The sequence below is a fragment of the Lates calcarifer genome, linkage group LG12 (assembly GCF_001640805.2).
Source record: "Lates calcarifer isolate ASB-BC8 linkage group LG12, TLL_Latcal_v3, whole genome shotgun sequence".
Classification (NCBI taxonomy): domain Eukaryota; kingdom Metazoa; phylum Chordata; class Actinopteri; family Centropomidae; genus Lates; species Lates calcarifer.
In genome coordinates this window covers 12,435,189-12,455,308 of record NC_066844.1, presented here as the reverse complement: position 1 = coordinate 12,455,308, position 20,120 = coordinate 12,435,189, and the positions used below count along the sequence as shown (strand labels likewise).

Genomic DNA, 20,120 nt, shown 5'->3' with positions numbered 1-20,120 from the left:
CTTTTTTATTCCCATTAAAAGCTGTGAAGAAAACTTGCAACTCAGCTTGTGACTGTGTTAAAAATAGCACTGAGGAACTTGAACTTGTGTGTACTTCAACATAAATATTAGCATGTAACTTTTGCTTAAGATGCCACTGACATAGCAATAAGGAATAATTAATGAAATCTTGGTTTAAATTTTCCAAGAGTCTAGATCTCAAAACCAGTGTGGAAAGTAAAAGATACATTTTTTAGGTATTTGAGCTTCAGTTGAGTGCTTCTATTTCATGCTATAACACATCTGTTTCATCACATTTCAGAGGAAAATACAGCACCACACCATCTACATTTATTTGACATCTCTAGTTAATATAGCAAATTAAGATGTTAAATAAAAAACATACAGGATGAGATTAGATTGAGTGAAAGAGATCCTATTCAGTTGCCAAATGAAAAACAGCCCTATGTTAAGGATTTTAAATTGCTTTCATCAGTAATAATCATCCAATGATGTCTGTAAGGTAACACTCTTAAAGGAGCCACTCTGCATAATGAGAACTTTTATTTTTATATTGTCTACACACAGATGTTTACACATACAAGCTTTTTTAACTCTTTTGTCACACCTGCTAGGCTGGTACCCCTAACAAAGCTGCTTCATTGCAGACAATTTGGCTTTGCAGGAAAACAATAGGTGAAATTAGCATTAATAATGGCTGTGTTCTTTTCAGGATGCTGCTGTTCTGTGTACTTGCTCACTGGTCTGGTTTAATGAGATGTTTAAATGAAATGATACCATCACTGTGTCATTAATTATACCTGGCCTGTGCCTTTCCTCCTATGATGATTCAAAATGTCTGGCCTGTGGAGTAACATCAAGGCTGTATAACCTTATTGGACAAAATTACATTTTCACTCTAAATGAAAAGTTACGGTCATAAACAATAAAAAAAAGTGTCTATGTTTCACACCTAGTCTTTTTAGTATGATATCCTTTTGTGATTATCCTTTGCCACATCTCAGCAAGGACACACTTTTAGAAAAACAAAAAGAGGGAATTGAGCTATATGGAAGACCACAAGTGTCATGTAAATAGTAACTAGTAATAAAAGCATTTAATTTATTCATAACAAATTAATAATCATAATACATTTGTTATTAATTTATTTAGTAATCTGTGAATAAATAGATTAAATTACAAAGTAATTCATAATTTGACATTTCATGGGCAATAAAAAGGAGGATTATTAAAATAATTTATAAATTACATATGAATTCATCAATAAATAGTAAAATTAAAAGGGGTTTACATTAGCAACATATATATATATTTATATCTATTAGAAAATGCAGTTTAAAAAGAAAAATAACTGGATTTACCAATTCAATTAAGAGTACAGATTTTAATCAAGCAGTTAAAAGAGCAAATTTATTTTCCATTTGTCCTTTTCAATCTTTATTCTTAATTCAATTAGTGAATCAAGTTATTTGTGTCTTTTTAAAACTGAATTTTCAAATAAATTACAAAATTCCCTTATTTTATCATGAATTCATTCATGTACTTTTAAATGTAGTTATTGGTTTTATTGTAAACTCCTTTTTGATTTGAGCTAATTGATAGATTCATGTTTAATATGTCAATTCTTATAATTATTCTTAATGCCCATTAAATATCAAATAATGAATTATTTTGTAAATTAGTTTAATAATCTATAGATTAATGTATTTGTAAACAAATTCATTACTATTTTTACTTAGTTCGCTTCACTATTTCCATCATTATATTAAAAATATGCTCTTGTTCCTGTTCTTCTCTACTAAGCAAAGACTCAGAGACATTGTTTCACCTCAATTTCTTTATTTCTTCCTCTTCATTACAAAAACACATCCTCAAATTGCCCATATTTTATTATTAACAATTTTTCTGGGGGACGTAAACTCTGTATCAAACAGGAGACTACCGCTCCTTCTACACATTTGATGCACCAAACAGACACACTGGGATAGTTAGTAATGAAAAGTGTCAGTGCTACTGCCAGTGGTGTTTTATGCGCTGAAACATGTTGATTTAGAACTTCTGTTGGGAGGTGAAATGGGCACTGAAGGAATGTACAAAAAACACAATTGAACCCAAATTCCATCAAGATACCACAAATAAAAATCCAGCTCACTTAGAAAACACGGGCATGTTGGACAATAAGAAAACAAATCTCACAGGAAGATGAAGTGCAATGATCAGTAGCTTTACAGCTCTCAGTAGAAGAATCTGTCAGTGAGCATATGTCCTCAGAGACTCTGGATGTCTCAATTTCTTCCTTTTGGCAACAGACAAACTGCATGTTTAAACTGTTGATGGGACTCTTGAACTGCCATGCCATGATAAAGTCTGATTTTGTTGAATGACTCCTTGGAACCAAAAAATGGGCTTTGTCATTGTCTTCTTTTAATTTTTCTTGCCCTTATTTTTTCTCAATTCTGTGGGAGGGAAGAGAAAGTGTAAAATGGTTACCAACATGAGATGAATGAAAACTTTCCTTGCTTTAATTAAAACCTGATCACTGACAAGTCATGTAAAGGGTTGATCATGCATTTTGACGCGCACCTTTCCACAACAAACAGAATGCAATTTGTAAGAGAATTTCTCAAATGGCTAATGTCCTAGTTTCAGGCAAAGCATACTCTGGTTCATGAACACAAAATGTCACTCAATGCTCAATGTGATAGTACAACCAGAACCACAAGTGTTAGACCACAATGGAAGGATTACTCCGGTGCTAGTATGGCTATGGTTGTAATGATCATGGTGGGATGAATGAAGAGGCAAACCAGGAGGAAGGCAGCAAGTTCATGTGAACACTCTGGAGTTAGAATGAGTGAGCACCACAGAGCCATGCACAATGCCAGCCATTATGGAAATGCACTGTGGATGCAGTCTATGGGGATGCCCTTACTTCAGCCTGGAAGCACGACCGACTCATTTGTTACAAATGGGGGCTTTATCGTAGGCTCCTATACTTTGCCAACCTACTACTTTGCTCTGCTGCAATCCTGAAAGAGGAGTAAAGAGACAGCAAGGTGTGGATAGAGGGATTAAAAAGAGACAGAGACTAGCAGGAAAGAGGGAGGAAGTAGTCCTAACTAGAAAAAATGACATTTGTGAAATCAGCAATTGCAATACTTGCTTAAAGGAGTTTAATGGACTGTCATAAGAGCAAGAGGTAAAAGTGAACAATTACACAGTGACGTCTTGAGTCAGTGACACAGGCTACAAATTGCTCTATCTGGATCCTTGAAGGGCTCTACATATTGATAGTGTGAAGAAATTGCCCACTCAAGATCATCACTCTTGCAGATCTTGCTGCCACACTTCTCTCCTGGTCCAAGTAGGCATGAGATTTGGTCTTGGCAGAGAGTCTGGCATTGAAATCAGCCTCTGGGGACCAACTGAGGAGCTACAGATATAGAATATGCACTTTTCCTCAGGTTTGGAGTTAAGAACTACCAAGAGGCCGCAAAACACCTGAGTCCTTATTGTATGAAAGAGGCTACGCTTTCTCTCTGGGATTAAGGACCCTCTAGGAACCATTTGTGCCAGGTACCATCAGTAGACGTACCTCTTCACTGCTTTCTGGGCTAGCATGCGGTTCCCCGCGAGGAAGGTTACACCGCCAATAATTGCCAGATACTTCAGAGTCTGGAACATGTTCAGGTGGGTCCAGTAGACATACATCAGGCCCAGCATGGCTGAAATAAAACAACCAAGTAGGTTTGAACATTAGCATCCAAACAAAACAGCTTCTGGGTAAAAATGCAATCCTCAACACACTATCACATAATAATTCAATATACTACATGTCAAGGGTTTGCCAAATGGATGCCACTTTATTTCAATTTTTAATAATGTTTTATCACAATAAATCAAAGGCGACATAGACATTAACTACATTGTTATATTGCATAAAATCAATGAAATTAAACAAATCACCATGTTTAAAACCTTGTTGCTCACAGAAATGCAGATATATCTCTGCACTCAACACAGTCTAAGACAGGGTCTGACACGCCCCTCAGAGAAAATCAACACCGACTGAGTTCTGACTTTGAGCAGGAGTATGACTTCTGATGCAAATCCCAGCAACTGGGCACTTAGGGTTTTAAAGTATCTTAATTGCCTCCATGAGCCGTGTGTCGCTGCTATTGTTGCGACTGACTGTGTTGGTAAGTGGCCTAATCAGAAGCCAAAATAGAAAGATCTTCCATTTGTTAGAACGGCAGTATGCACCTGCCACTTTCACCCCTGTTAAACTCTCCCATGCCTCTGCTCTCAAATGCTTTCAAAAAGTATGGGAACGACTGCAGTTTGTGCTGTTCACTACAGTAATATTTGACCAAGAGTGAAACAACACCAAAATCTTTGTTCCATCCTATTTTTATATTCTGACAATGATCTGTATTGCAGAAACGCATGGCACTGTTTGATGAATACATTGAGATGTGCCTGCATATATTGGAGGTGCCCTAATGGTATGAGTTTTTGAAGTTTAAGCGATATTTCTACCTAGACCTGAGATATATATATAAGAAAATATACAGAAAGAATCATTTTCAAGTTACTGCTTTAGTCTGCCGGGTGTGTGTTAGTGTGTGCTCTTCCATGAGAAGTGCGTAAGTGAGTGATAGGCAGTGACTTAAACTGCTGGCAAAATGCTGAACTATATATCAAATACCTAGACTTAGGGCTCATTAACAACCAGCATTAATCTCCAATATCTAATAAGGAAACTTTGAAAATATCAAGCATTACAAACAGAGTTCACTGTGTTTGTTACAGCAGTCCAGTTAAGCAATTTATAGGCTTTGTTTTCTGTACATGAACAGCATTAATTACCACTCATATGTAAGATATATTTCATTTTAAAGATGGGGACTAACCTGCATGTCCTACATGGAACAGAATGGTGCTGGGAGAGAAGCTGAAGTTGGAGATGTTGGCTCCGAGCTTAAACCACTGAAGAGGAGAGGGGGAATAAAAGACAATGTGATTTTCATCCCCTTCGAGAGCTGCAAAACAAAAGGGCTGAAAAATTGTTTACCACCTAACACACAATACACTGATCCACTGTAACAATAACTATTACTCAGCACTGCAAATGTCAGGGAAAAAAATACCCCATAGCTTTTGTGATTTCAAATTAAAATAAGCATTATATTCATGCAGTACAGGAGCCTCATTCACGGCGTATGAAGGCTTCCCACTGAAGAGCTTTTCTGGGGGGGTAGACCAGTGTGTATACAACAATAAAGCTGAATGCTCTATTAAAAAGGTTTTGATTAATAATGGAAGTAGGTTATTTTTTTGGTGTGCCCTTAAATAAGATAAATTATTTCTAAATGTTTTCTATATGTGAGTTTGTCAACAGTTTAACAGTAAAACTAAAAATAGAGAAAAACAGAAAACAAGACTTGCAACATTACCAGGATGAGCAGAAGCAGGAAAGGAGACAGGACAAGTGCAGTGAAGGTGTTAGAGACCACAGTTGGAGGCTTCTTCTCTGGTTCCCTGAACAAGTGCTGCAGAAACAAGATGAGATTTTTAACTGACTGCCAGCCAAAGTATATAATTTTATTTTGCATTGTCATGCAGTAAATCAGATCAAAATAAGCACTAAATAATACTACCTGGATCTCTGGTTTGGGTACATAAAGGGTCTTGGGCTGAATGGTAGCTGGGGCCTCTTCATCCATAAACTTCAGCACAACATCAGCCTTACAAAAGATCACAGCTCAACTTTAGAGTTCAGTATCAACTTTGATTGTGTGGACACCTGCTACATCCATAAATAATCCTCATTACCACCATGAAGTCTGAATAGATACTCACCACGTTCCACAAGATGGGATTCTCCAAAGTAGCATCCCCAACAATGAGGTAGAGGGAATAGGTACCAGAGATGGAGTCAAACTCTGATTTCCGCTCTGCTGTGTCCAACTCAAACTTGTACAGATTCTTGCTGTCAGGTTCAGCCACAAACACAACCTCTTGGCCAGTTTTCTGATTATGCAGCCGGACAAAAGTCTGTGACAGAGAGAGTAAATAGGTCTTAATCTTAAACGGTGTTGAGAGCTCCATTTTTGCTAAATAGTCACAGTGGTTAGTGATCATATTTGCTTTGGCTGACCACATGTGTAATAAAATGGCTGGATGGTCACAAAAGTGATTATGAAAGCAGATGCAGTCAGCATCAACGAACAGACGTGGCCAGCAGTTTGCTGTTGACATGTGTCCATGTCCCATTCTGATTACATACCTGGTGTGGGGTAAGTTCCACTCCAGTGTTGACGTCAACGAGCTGGAAGGACATAGCAAAGTTCTGGTGGCTGTCTGCAGTAAAGGAGCTCTTGGCTTTGGAGGGATAGTCCACTCTGGGTAATTTAAAAAAGGGAAAGCATTTAGTATTCCACTGTCATGCCACTAAAGTTCAGCAAAAAGGATTCACTTTTCAAACTTGTTTTCTAACCTGGTGGTCTTTGTGCCGATGCTCTGGTCCTTATCCACTACTGAGAGGTCCATGTTAGTAACAGCCACCTCAGTGGACACCTTTACTTTAAGCTATAGATGGACAGAGTCAGAACATGAGTCACACCTACTACATTGTCATTTGCATGACTTTGTTTGTCACATCAAATAGACCAAATAGATTTAAAGGGGCACTCTACTTTTTTATTAACCTACAAAGTAGTGGACAAAATGGGTGATGCACATGAATATATATACAGATACACTGTTGTGCAATAAGTAAGAATAATAGCACTTGGTTTCTAATCTTTGCATATAAGGCATGTCTCTGCTTTTATTCTGCATAGTTCTTACTAGACCTAATGTATTATGTGTGTTTAAGGCCTGTATTATCATATTTACATAGTCCTTTTCTACTGAGTAAATTCAGTAACTGTATATTTAATGACGGGTCAAAATCCGTTGTGGACGTGAAATACCCCTATGATACCTTAACACCCTTATTACCTTTTTTGTTCTATTTGATTGTACTACACTTTATCTGCAGTTGGGCAACCACAGCACAGGTTTTTTATTTCTTTTGTTTTGTTTTTCTCTCATTATAAATATATGTATACACACATACATACACACACACACACACACGTATGTAATTTTGCTGTGAAAACTGAAAATGTATCCCTCAACATAAAGTAAACCTTCTGGTGTTGCTGTTATACTGCCCCTGGTGACCTGTTCAGTCATTTTATTATGTGCAATTATTTTTCTATTAAAACAATAAAACTAAATATTTAGTAGTAAAGAACTAAAAAGAACTGTAAAGTAACGTAGAAAAAGAAACGTATTAAAACAAGAATGGCTTTTAGTCCCTTATGAGGCTCAAGCTCCATAAACGTTAAGAAAGACATTTACCATAACAGTCCTTTAGAAAGTTTTCCTAAAGCCACAGAAGTACGTATACATATACATTTGCATTCATTTAAATAAAAATGAGTATGTAATCTGCACACACTGGCAACTATTTTTAATTATGTGCAGCCTACCCCGGTAAAATATAACTACTAAGTCAATCACCTCAACATGATTGGCAACCAATCGGCTATCCCCAGTCACTGCAATGGTAAATTGGTAATATCCACTAGCGGGCTGGTTTGACATGAAGTTCAGTTCAAAGACGCCACTGAAAAACAGGAAAAAAGAATGATACAGAGTATGTTATACCAAATCCAGATAGTGCTAATGAAGACACACTGCCTTATGGAGCACCTTATAATTAACTGATAATATTCATATTAATTAATAAACAAATAAGCTAGGTACATTTTGTAAAGAAACCGAATGTGCAATGAGGTAATGAAAGGTAATGTGTGGGTGTATATCTTCTAGCTGTTGGGATAATCTTCAAATAGTGAGGAGCCTAGGAGAGTATTGTAAAATTAACACTTATGTCTCTCATGGTACATACTCATTAAGTGTGAAGGATGCTTGGCTGAGTATGATACTCTTGGAGGCCACAGCATACGCAGATTCAACCAGCACATTGGCTGAGGCCAGAGGTTGAGACATGACATCAGTAACAAGGAGCTGTGAATCAAACACAGAGACAGTCTCACTAGAGGATGATTAAAGACAATAAAGGTGAATTTCTAAGTTGAGATCCAACATCTATACCTGCAGGGTTGGCTGGCTGTGGGACACTGTGGCTGGGCCCTGAGCACTGACAATGACCGGCACATGGAAGCGGTTGTTGGAGAGAGCTGCAGCAGCACTTGCCACACTGAAGGCCTCAGACAAGGAGTCCCAAGATTTCTTGCTGAAGATGGAATTCACCAGCTGGATGACCTGGTCCTGTGGGGAGAACATATCTTCCATCAATTTCACGGAGAAAAACATGTGAAGAGAAATGACAAAGATTTACTGATGTAACACCTGACAGACAGAAATCATACCTCCTTGAGAGGGGGCTCCATGTCCACATGATCTGACAGGGAATAAGCAGCAGTCAGAAACATAGCGGTTGCCTCGAGTCCCTCTTCAAACTGGAGGTAGATGCCACCAAGATCATCCAAACGAGCTGTCAGATCCTAAGAGGAAACAAAAGCAAAAAATTGTTAAAATCTAATTCTGTGAATAAAATTGAATTAATTGGAAAGAACAAGACAACTTGACACTGGGAATAATTTAAGTCCAGTGTGTCTTGCTCTGAGTCAAAGTACAGCGACACAGCACCACCTGCTGGAAGTTAAAGAGCTCACCTCAATTTCCTCCAGTATTCCACCAAGTTCTGCCTGCTGGGAGAGGCGAGCTGCTGTTTGCAGAGCTGAGGTGATTCTGTCCAAAGAGAACATATATTTATTGGGAATTGTTAAAAATAATTTGCTCATGCGAGTTGCAGGATACTCCAAACAGACTGTAACTGGACTCCCAAACCAGCACAACTAACACTTACGCCATAACATTGTCCTCCTTGTTGATGCGAGCCGTCAGGGCACCTACAACTTCCTGAGATGCCACAGGAAGTCCCAGAGAGCTGAGTGCACTCACAGCATGATGAATCTGAGTCATGGTTGAGTCTTCACTAACTGCTGCCAGAAGGATGTCACGGGTTTCATTGGACACAGGGATCTATGGAATTAACATTTTCATGTTCAGTACTTTGATGTTTGCATTATAGCACAGCATTATACCCTTTTCCATTTGAATGACCAAGTAAACTTAGTTATCTTTTTTAATTATTTTAGTATTACTGTAACCATATAGAGGAAATGATAAAACATCTCGACCACAATGCAATTATGTGGATCTAAAACACCCAAACAAATATTGTGATTTTTATGAGGTTTTCTGATTACTGTACATATTTTTATATACTGTCCAGACCTACTACACACTTATGTATGTCAAACACGGTTTTTTTAATAATAAAGGCTTGCAGTAGATCAGCTTAACAGGACAAGACAACATTTGCATACCTCACATCCTGAAATGGCCTGACTGGTCTCAGCAGCAAAGAAGACAGAGTCAACACTGGTGGGATCAAGCTGGGATTTGAGAAACTGGCATACTTGCTACAAAGAGAAACACATTTTGAAGACAAAGAACATTGCCTTTAAGTGTTAGTGCAGATAACAGAGTTATGAATTAATGTTTAATTCAAAGGTCTAGCCCTCTCTGTCGGAATTAGTAACTATAATGGAGTGATTCTCTTACATTGTGATCGGAAACCGCCGCTCCAAGCTTGGTCAGACCAACAACAGAGTAGTACGCGGACTCCAGGTCGGTGAACTGTTGGCTCAGGAAGTTCTGCAGTCGGGCCACATCAGCCAGGCAGAGGTGGTGCGCCGGTGTGAGCGCCTGAATTCCAGCAAGAGTCAGGCAGAGGAGGAAGCACCCGAACAGCCCTACGAGCACACAGAATGGGGACTAGTTAACCCGTCGGCTGGTTATAACGTGTATTTATCCGTTATCGCCACGTAAAGAAAACAATAATACATTTTTGTAACACACTACGTCTAATGACCACATGTATTCATTCATTGAAATAACGCTCCCTTGTTCATTGCAGGTTTAGCTACGAGACGAGCAAGCTAACGTCAGTAGGAAGCAGCACACTGCTATGAACCGGGTGGTATTTTTTTCTAGTTCAGTAACTAAACAGTTCAATAACTGCATACGCTGCGTAATTAAGACAAAACCACATATATATAACACTATATTCAGAATTAATGAATTAATTCACTTACTAGACCGGTCCATGTCTTGCAGTCTTATGCAGCGTCACCAAAACCGACGATTACTTCCGGTGTCTCAGAGAACGACCTGTCACCAGAGGTTGAATGTCCGGTTGTACAGTTTCCGTTTGAAAATAAAAGCACACGTGAATTTAAAAAAAAAATACCGAAAACATTCAGGCAGTAACATGACATTTCGTGATTAATAATAATCATTGATCAATTATGTTAGCTGGAAGGCAATAGTGTTTATACCTGGTGTATTTCTAATGTATGTTGTGGATATTTTGCAACACTTTTGGGATAGTTTGTGATTATATATAAAAAATGCTCCCAATATAAGTTTCTGAATTTTGTAGTGCATTTAATCCTAGCAGTAATATTGCCTAATATTTATAAGTAGGATACACATGGCTCAAAAATATAAACATAATCCTCCATATAAAAGCATTTTCTTAGTTAATTTTCCTTTATCTTGTACAAATACTCAAAACATCAGACAAATGGGAAATCAAAACTTGAAATCACCATTTACCTTCTGAAACACTCCAAAATTCTGTAACACTGACAGTCTTTTTAGTTCATAGTTACATGTGTTGAGCACATCATTCTTTATCTGAACTAAACATGAATCTGCTTTATCTGGACCTGTGGTAAAGCCACTTGATAAATGTTAAATGACAGGTTTGCAATACATATCAGAAAGTTGCAGCATAATCAGTAGAAAACTGTTTACTGGAAATAGTATTAATGTTTAATTAAATTTCTTCACAACTTGTTGTATGATGAAGTAAAAACATACAACACTCAATATTTAGAAATGGTGCCAAATAACATAATACCATTGCAATCAAAGGTTGGTATAGCTTGCATGCTCCCATTACAACACAATGAATTTAATATTGCATAAAAATACAACTTCCCCAGTTGTATTCATCAGTTTGTCAGATCTTAATAAGTGGTAAGTCACTTTGATGTGTTATTGATGTGTGTTGCAGTGCAGTCACAACAAAATCTTCAGATGTCAAAATTTGCCATTAGAGATCCTCACTCCTAATGTGTATTGAGATGTATATCATAAATATATACATATGCTAAACAGATCCTACAAGACAATATTCAATTAACACTTTCAACATATATGAACATTCCTAAATACATTACTAATCAACCTGTCTGAATTTACTCCACCATCAAAACAACTGTACGTTTTGTAATAAATGTAGATATGGATTCAACCTGAGTGTTTGTATTCTTCACAATTTTAAAACACTGTTAAATTACAGACATTATGCAATGTAAAACAATGTCTTTTCAGATAGCAAAAGTACATAGCCTTGATTTTTCAATTTTACATTCATTGTTTTTCTAGTACACACACACACATACTAGTGACAATAAAATGAAATATGATTCATAACTTCATAACTGAGGTCATTGGAGGGAGGCCAGATCTAAAAGCACCATTCTCTCTCAAATTATTGACATTGCTACATACTGTAAGGGTTTTGATTGCTAATGACTTGTTCAAAAACTGAACTAAACCTACATATGATGTTCTTTTCCCCAACAACATTACAAAAGCAAAAAGGTAGGGACACACAGCAACAGCAACATTGTGTTGTGCATGTGTAACATGTTAGTGACGATCTGAGACGTCTCAGGACAGAATCAGAGCCCGGTTGGGTGCATGGGATTTTAGTGAGCGAAGGTATCTTCTGGCTTTCTCTGTCATTATGAGCTGGTCTTTAGTTTGTCCACAAACAACTGTCTCCCACTCTTTTGACATCTAAAGGAGAGAGAGAAAACACATTGAAATGTAGCAGAATTAGATCAAAGTAGGAAAGCGATGTAAAATACTTTTCCATTGATGAGGATATTAATTTCTGTTAAGATGGAACTCACTGGAACTGGGGGCACTGTGCTGGGAAATATGGCACTATCACTAGGTCCCATAAGGAAGCCCTGATCCAAAATATTTTCATGCCGCTTACTGCAAGATGACGAGGAGTTCAGAGAAACAATCATAGGTTCTTCCTGTGGCCAAAAAAGGAGGACAAAAAGCCAAGAATTAGAACACATCAATCAGTCTACTAACAGGATAACAACACATTTGTACACTTTTTACCTTGATACTGTGTTTGGCTTCAGTCTTGATGGATTTGTGTTTGGATGTAGGCATCATCTGACAGTCTATGACATCAAGGGCCAACGATTTACGCACTTTCTTCAAAGGAGGGCGATGCTGGCAAGAGGAGAAAAAAGCACCAAGCTCTGGGTAAATAGCTTCAGCAAGAATGTGATGACATGATGAATTTGAATTTTTGTCAATTTTTTTGCAGGTCAGCACTAAAATATTTATACGTATACTCTCAAATCACTTTATTAGGAACATCTGCTTATTCATGCAATTATCCTATCAGCCAATCACATCAGCAGTGCAATGCATGAAATCATGCAGGTACAGGTCAGGAGATTCAGTTAATGTTCACATCAAACATCACAATGGATGTAATGTGGAAAACTGTGATCTCAGTGACCTCCTGTGATTTTCATGTACAACAGTCTATAGAGTTTAGACTGGTGTGAAAGCCATCCAGTGAGTAGCAGTTCTGTGAACAGAAACACATTGTTGATGTGAGAGGTCAGAGGAGAATGACGAGCTTGGTTGAAGCTGAAAGGCTACAGTGACTCAGGTAACCACTCTCTACAACTGTGGTGAGCAAAGAATCACCTCAGAATGAACAACATGTCAAGTAGCTGGGCAAGGAACCTCAGGTTCAACTCTTGTCAGCCAAGAACAGAGCATCAAAACTGGACAGACTGGAAAAACACAGACTGGTCTAATGAATGTCAACAGCATGAATCCACGGACCCAACCTCCCTTATGTCAACAGTCCAGGCTGGTGATGGTGGTAGTGAAATGATGTGGGAAATGTCTTCTTGGCACACTTTGGTCAGTCATTATTTGAATCAGACTACTTCCAGCATGATGATGTACCATGTCACAAAGCAAAAGTCATCCCACACTGGTTTCATGAACATGACAATGAATTCAGTACACTTCAGTGGCCACACCAGTCACCTGATCTGAATCTAATAGAGCACCCTGGGGATGTGATTGAATAGGAGATTGGCAGCATGAATGGCAGCTGACAAATCTGCTGAAATTATGGAATAGGAATTAGGAATAAATAAGGAATTGAGGCTGTTTTGAGAGCAAAGCATATGTAATGCTACTAAGGGTTAAAGGATTAAAATAGGTGTTAAGTATAGAAGTTAACTCATAGTTACCATTGTTTTGCGTCTTTGCTCAGGCGGAGTTGAACGTACAACGACCAAGTCCATTCCAGCATCTCTTAGGATGACCTCGTTTATGTCATCTTCCAGGTTAGGCGTCTGAGGCTAAGATAATACAGCACAAAAGAGTGTTAATGCAGTGCTTGAGACTTTTTCTCCCATCGACCTCCCCCAGCTCACATCAGTTATTTCAGCATCTAAACCTTCAACTTGTCTCCTTGACCCCATCCCAACTAGGCTGCTTAAGGAAGGTCTGCCCTTAATTTTCAGTCCTGTATTAGATATGTTAAATCTGTCCTTGGTAACAGGTTATGTGCCGCAGTCGTATAAAACAGCTGTAATCAAACCTCTTCTAAAAAAGCCCACTCTAGATCCAGACGTATTAGCCAATTACAGACCTATATCTAACCTCCCCTTTCTTTCCAAAATCCTAGAGAAAGCAGTTGCAAAACAGTTGTGTGACTTTCTACAGGATAATAGTTTATTTGAGGTTTTTCAGTCAGGATTTAGGCTGTATCACAGCACAGAGACAGCACTTGTAAAAGTTACAAACGACCTCCTGTTCGCATCAGACAACGGACTCGTTTCTGTGCTTGTCTTGTTAGATCTCAGTGCTGCTTTTGACAAGCAACTTTTTACTACTGAACTCAGATAAAACTGAAGTCATTATAATCGGTCCTGAACACATCAGAAATAAACTTTCTACTGATGCAGTTCCACTAGACGGCATTGCCCTGGCTCCCAGCTCCACTGTAAAGAATCTGGGAATCATCTTTGATCAGGATATGTCCTTTAACTCACACATAAAACAAACTTCTAGGACTGCCTTCTTTCATCTGCGTAATATCACCAAAATTAGACATTTTCTTGTCTCAAAAAGATGCAGAAAAACTAGTCCATGCATTTGTTACTTCTAGGCTGGACTACTGTAATTCATTATTATCAGGCTGCCCCAACAAGTCTCTAAAGACTCTGCAGCTGATTCAAAATGTTGCAGCATGATTACTGACAGGAACTAGGAAAACAGACCATATTTCTCCTGTGCTAGCCTCTCTCCATTGGCTCCCAGTCAAATCCAGAGTAGAATTCAAAATCCTCCTCCTCACTTACAAAGCCCTTAATGATCAGGCTCCATCTTACCTTAAAGATCTCATAGTCCCCTACAATCCCACTAGGACTCTGCGCTCCCAGAATGCTGGTTTACTGGTGGTTCCCAGAGTTTCTAAGAGTCGAATGGGAGGCAGAGCCTTCCGTTATCAGGCTCCCCTACTGTGGAACCTTCTCCCAGTTTCGGTCCGGGAGGCAGACACCCTCTGTACCTTTAAGAGTAGGCTTAAAACTTTCCTCTTTGATAAAGCTTATAGTCAGGGTTGGCTCAGGCTAGTTATGCTGCTATAGGCCTAGACTGCTGGGAAAACACCCATGATGCGCTGAGCTTCTCTCTCTCTCTCTCTCTCTCTCTCCACAGTATGGGTTCATATCCCATAAACATGTTACTAACTCAATATCTTCCCTTTCACATAGTCATGTGCTCTTCCGTCTCTCTTTCCTCTTCTGTCTCTTTCTGCAGGTATTTCCGCCTCTGGAGCTGTAGAGTCTGATCTGTGATGACAAGTCTCCTGCTGTTCCTACAACTCCACTCAACACTTGCTGCTATAATTAGAAATTACTTATACTGCTATTAGTTGTATTGTTATGCTAGCAGTTAATACTTTAATCATCACTACTATCATTACTACTGCTATATTACTGGCATCACCTTACATTTTATATGGAACCTGTGTTATGCTATGTTCTTCTCTTGCTATTCTCTAAGCTTACTGAAAACAACAGAGAGATACTGACCAGAGGCTGTAGAGGGCCATACTTCTCCATGGCATTTTTGAACGGTGTTGGAGTTCGTGGGGTCGTACAGAGCTCAGACTTGTGGTTGGGTGTAACAAATCTACATGAAAACAAAATGTGAGCAAAATCTAAATATAGACCACTGAACACGGAATCAGATTTGGGTTAGAGAGCACATACGCTGAGTTTTCCTTCTGAGTGAGGGGGGTCTTGTCTCGCTGTAGAGGTGTAGTAACAATAGCTTTCTGGCTGCACACGGGTGTGGACGTGAGGGATGGGTTCTCCAGGTCATGAGTGTCCTGCTTGGTCCACATGTTGAGGAACTAAAACAGCATGTTAGTTACCAGACCACTTCATTTGAAATAAGAAGAAGCATCACAGTCAGTACTATAGTATTAACGTTAAAGAGCTTACTTGAGATGGAGAAAAGGGCAGGATTTTAACAGGAGTGCTCTTGGGAGTCATGGAGTTACTGGCATCAGGAGACAAGGCAATGCGTCTCCGGCTTTTGCGATTCAGTATAGAGGGTGGTGTGACGCCTCCAGGAGAGATTGGAATTAGTTCCCCCTTGCTGCCTTTGCTCAACTCCTGCAAGGCGCTGCCCTCCAGACGAAACTGGTGGCGCTCTGGGCTCGGGCTATCCTCAGGCAGGTCAAAGGCTGCCAGGTTGCACCAACCATCCAGGTCCTGATAAAAGAGGAGACATTTTACCAGTCAGTCACATGTCCTGTCACTGCTCTGAAATGGTCTAAAAGGCCAAATGAATGTATATCTTTAAAGTCAATCTTAGCATAAGAGGCTTATTTCTGCTTTATAACCATAAATATCAATATATAATACATATAAGCAAGCACAAAAGAGTGCAAAACAGTAAATATTTAAATTGAATAACACCATATGTCATCAGCAGATCAGAGGCATCTCTACACAGCAGGCTAAAGGAAGAGCAGCCACTATTGCATACACATTTGAACTACATATGTTATTGCAGGTGTTTGTGGTGACTACTGGGCATACTTACCCCATCCACCATGTCCAGCACTTCCTTCAGTCCTGGGCCAGTAGGGGAGAGAAAGCCGGAGCTGTCCACCACCCAGCTGGTACCATTAATTTCTCCTGAAGTGTCTGTTTCAGTCTTAGGGCTTAAGCTGTCCTTTGGAGAGAGGGCAGCCTTTGAGGGCCCTGCTTTGCTGGGGCTGCATTTAACAGAGGCTGAAACTGCTGTTCCCTGGAACTGGTGGAAAAAGTAATCTATGACAATACTGATGCTAAAAACATAATTACTACTGAGTAGTAATTAGACACATCAAGCTTTTCTCCCTCTCTCTCTGCTCAGTATGGATTCATATCCCATGTTATATGTTACTAACTCAATATCTTCCCTTTCACATAGTCATGTGCTCTTCCGTCACTTTCTGGATGTACTTCTGCCTCTGGAGCTGTAGAGTCTGACCTGTGATGACAAGCCTCCTGCTGCTCCTACAACCCCAGTCAACACCTGCTGCTAAAATACTTGTACTGCTACTAGTTTTATTGCTACTTTTGCAATTAATACTTTAACCATCACTACTATCATTACTACTATTTTGTATTACTGGTATTGCTTTACATTTTTTACATGGAGCCCATGTTATGCTATGTTCTTCTCTCACTATTCTCTTCTAACACCCAACCCCCCACCCCACCCCAGATGGCCACCCACCCTTAGCCTGGTTCTGCTCAAGGTTTCTGCCTCATAAAAGAAAGTTTTTCCTTGCCACTGTCGCCTAGTGCTTGCTCATGGTGGGATCTGTTGGGTCTCTCTGTAAATACCATATTTTAAAGAGTATGGTCTAGACCTGCTCTACATGAAAAGTGCCTTGAGATGACTTTTGTTGTGATTCGGCACTATATAAATAAAATTGAATTGAATTGAGTAACACTGATACTCTTTTCGTAAAATTTTATATATAACAAGTGAGTTGATGAAGACTTAAGTATTCAAGACAACCCCTGAACTAAAATTTTTCAGATCAACATAATTGGTCACTTACTGAAGGATATGGCTTCTGCTCTGCATCCTTGTCTGCACCATCTTGAGAACAACGAGGCATCTGTGTGGTCATACAACAGAATTTTTAACACAGTTTAATGCAGCATCCATCTTCAGGGTAAACACATGGAAAGATAGCCCACCTGCACATCTTTATTAACACGGGCCAACAGCTCTTCAAGTTCATCTGACTTAAAGACCTCCCCGGCATAGAAACCCATCTCCAACTTGCGTTTGATGGTTGAATTCCAGTGATTCTTCACTGCATTGTCTGTTCTGTAAATAAATGTTTTAACATGAGTTCTATGGAGAAAGCAAGGCTTTATTTCCATGAAGGAAAACCATTTTAATAATTTCAACCCCTAAGCTGACCACTGCATTAACAGAGTATTTACCTTCCAGGGAGCAGCTTTGCAATCTCAGCCCAGCGGTTTCCAACCAGGCAGTGAGCCTTGTAGATGATGAGATCTTCCTCAGCTGTCCACGATGACTTCTTCACATTGGGATTGAGGTGGTTGTGCCAGCGCTCTCTGCACTGCTTCCCCAGTCTGCCTTTCAGATGTTTGGCTACCATTGCCCACTGTTTGTTGCCATAGAGATTTACAAGTTCTATAACCTGAGGAATGAAAGGTATGCATCTGAATTACAGCTCATACTCAGGAATCACACTGGATATACTGTTCTTAATGAATCACATTTCAACCTCCTGCATTGCTAGCTAATGTGTCACCTACCTTTTCATCTTCCTCTTTGGTCCATGGACCCTTTACCAATTCTGGATCCAGGACCTTAAACCAACGATGCTGACACTGGTGTTCAGTGTGATTCTGAACAAAACAAAACAGGTATAAGATGCTTCAAAACTGTCTCTGTTGGCATCACACTCACACTCATGTTGACTATAAACAGCAACAAAGTTGATCAAACTCACTGGTATGTAGCTGGCAATATACTTCCAATCATTTGGCCCAAGTTTCTGAACCAGAGCCTTGAGCCTGTCATCCTATAAACGTAAACAAAGTGGTATGTTTATCTTCACTGTACTGTAGCGTCATTATTTACTTTGACGGGGTCTGATGTGATTCAGACAACATGCAAATCACTAGAACAAGTCATGACAATCACCTCGTCTTGTGTCCATTTCACTTTCACTTTGCCACCATCTCTCTGCTCTGCCACATCAGAATCAGTGTCTTGATGCATGGCCTCCTCTCCATCCTCACTGAGAAACAAACAGCTGTGATATGCAGGAATAAAGCTGACAGCGAAAGCAGAAACTAGCCGCTAGACCGTCACGCCCTTGTGGTGTAACGAGGACAACTTGATTATCAGGTTTTTTTTCTATGCTTAGCTGCTAAGTCCTAGCGGCTATCGTATGGGCACAAACTACTGACAAAGTTATAGGGTAAGCACAGTGTCAGATTTAATCGATCAGTGTAATCTAATAGAAAATATATCTGGTGGTAAATTAAAAACTGAATCCTATTTATAATGACTGTCCGGAAAAGGGCGGCACAGACCAGAGTCGGCGAACTACTCAAAAGGTATAAGCTTAGGTCAAATAGTAAACCCTTTACCTCAGAGAAACTGATTTAAAACTGTAACGTTAAATTGTTAAACTAGCCCGTGATAAATAAAAAAAAAGTACTGCCATATCTAAAGTTAATTCAGAAAACAAAGACGAGCATCTTACCCGCGCGGCCACCAAGACATTTCCCTCTGTTTTTGCTGTTTACGGTGCGACGGTGATATGTCTTGCTGCTGTTGCACGTCATGTGCATGTATATTCGGTGTTTTATCGCTGTATTCCGGGTGTTTGTGGTATTTATAACCCGGTTACCGATAGTGATGGAGGCTCGTTGTTGTTGTGTTGAATGCCTGTGACCAGCTGGAGCGGGGCGCCCAGATTCTCCGCGCTCCTGGATTTCTATCTCGCGCCCTTCTCTACCGTAGAAACCGGAGTGTGACGTAGCTGCGCATTAGTTGTGCGCGTACGGCAAGTCCAACTTCCGCCGTAGGCTTTCAAAATAATCTTAAATGCATAGCTTGTGGTGATCAAACTATAATTTTCCAAACTACTCGTACGGGGTTCTGCTATAATATCACTCCCACTATGAAATAGGATAGCATATACTTCATGTGATCAGCTAAGTCCTATATCATCATATCTCTAATTATCGGATGAAAATTAGGAAAATAAAAAATAAATTTTCGTGCGGGAACATGGAAAGTAATAAAAAACGATGAACAAATAATTCTAATTATTTATTATAATGATCAAAAAATAAACTCACTGTCCTGATCAAGAAAATGTGAATATTTCCTGCTTTTCTCTTTGTAATATTATTATAAATGAAATATGTTTGGATTGTGGACCACAAAATGTGCAATTTAAAAACATCACCTTGTCTTCTGCGAAACTTTGATGACAATTCTTGTCATTCTAACCTAATAAAATGATTGACAAAAAATAATCAGTAAATTAATTCGATAATAAATAATGTTAGCTGGAGTCATAGTTTTAAAAGGAAAGTAATTTTTGTAAAGTTTTTTGAGTAAAGCTTTGAAAAACACATAAATTATTCAAAAATAAATTTGAGTAATGTCAAAAAAAGGGAAGAAAGAAAGAAAAACAGTGAACACAACTAAATTGTGTCTACACCTGATTTGTCTTACACAGTTTCATAAGCTTCAGAGGCTTGAGAGGCTTGAGA

At 39.1% G+C, this 20,120-nt stretch overlaps 2 protein-coding genes across 4 annotated transcripts; both read right to left on the bottom strand.

Moving 5' to 3' along the window:
- Positions 1–1,819: 1,819 nt before the first annotated feature.
- Positions 1,820–10,341, bottom strand: rpn2 (ribophorin II). 2 transcript variants are annotated; one of them, XM_018681520.2, is made up of 18 exons: positions 10,242–10,341; positions 9,709–9,899; positions 9,471–9,566; positions 8,948–9,123; positions 8,754–8,829; positions 8,448–8,582; positions 8,170–8,346; positions 7,964–8,082; positions 7,573–7,678; positions 6,500–6,591; positions 6,290–6,404; positions 5,863–6,057; positions 5,661–5,747; positions 5,457–5,552; positions 4,914–4,989; positions 3,596–3,725; positions 2,933–3,029; positions 1,820–2,456 (listed from the first exon to the last, which is right to left on the bottom strand). In XM_018681520.2, the coding sequence occupies exons 1-17, from the start codon at positions 10,252–10,254 to the stop codon at positions 2,978–2,980; spliced, it is 1,932 nt and encodes a 643-aa protein (XP_018537036.1). In that variant the 5' UTR covers positions 10,255–10,341; the 3' UTR covers positions 1,820–2,456; positions 2,933–2,977. The 2 variants fall into 2 exon arrangements, with proteins under 2 accessions (XP_018537036.1, XP_018537037.1); XM_018681521.2 differs by lacking the exon at positions 2,933–3,029.
- A 619-nt stretch (positions 10,342–10,960) lies between these two features.
- On the bottom strand, positions 10,961–19,388 carry mybl2b (v-myb avian myeloblastosis viral oncogene homolog-like 2b). 2 transcript variants are annotated; one of them, XM_018681517.2, is made up of 15 exons: positions 19,100–19,388; positions 18,532–18,643; positions 18,338–18,409; positions 18,141–18,233; positions 17,802–18,022; positions 17,550–17,682; positions 17,408–17,467; positions 16,396–16,608; positions 15,789–16,061; positions 15,555–15,697; positions 15,375–15,474; positions 13,524–13,634; positions 12,358–12,474; positions 12,135–12,266; positions 10,961–12,018 (listed from the first exon to the last, which is right to left on the bottom strand). In XM_018681517.2, the coding sequence occupies exons 1-15, from the start codon at positions 19,117–19,119 to the stop codon at positions 11,890–11,892; spliced, it is 1,929 nt and encodes a 642-aa protein (XP_018537033.1). In that variant the 5' UTR covers positions 19,120–19,388; the 3' UTR covers positions 10,961–11,889. The 2 variants fall into 2 exon arrangements, with proteins under 2 accessions (XP_018537033.1, XP_018537034.1); XM_018681518.2 differs by having other exon boundaries at positions 18,532–18,628; positions 19,100–19,387.
- Between the last annotated feature and the right edge of the window lie 732 nt (positions 19,389–20,120).

Excerpts from the sequence above, each read along its gene's own strand:
- mybl2b (XM_018681517.2), bottom strand. The coding sequence starts at position 19,119 with ATGTCTTGGTGGCCGCGCGG. Across the intron at positions 18,023-18,140 it reads CCAAAGAGGAAGATGAAAAG|GTTATAGAACTTGTAAATCT; the intron begins GTAGGTGACACA and ends TTCATTCCTCAG. Across the intron at positions 12,475-13,523 it reads AGCAAAGACGCAAAACAATG|CATCGCCCTCCTTTGAAGAA; the intron begins GTAACTATGAGT and ends TCCTCTTGCCAG.
- rpn2 (XM_018681520.2), bottom strand. Across the intron at positions 8,347-8,447 it reads TGGAGCCCCCTCTCAAGGAG|GACCAGGTCATCCAGCTGGT; the intron begins GTATGATTTCTG and ends TTCTCCCCACAG. Across the intron at positions 5,553-5,660 it reads TACCCAAACCAGAGATCCAG|CACTTGTTCAGGGAACCAGA; the intron begins GTAGTATTATTT and ends TTGTTTCTGCAG.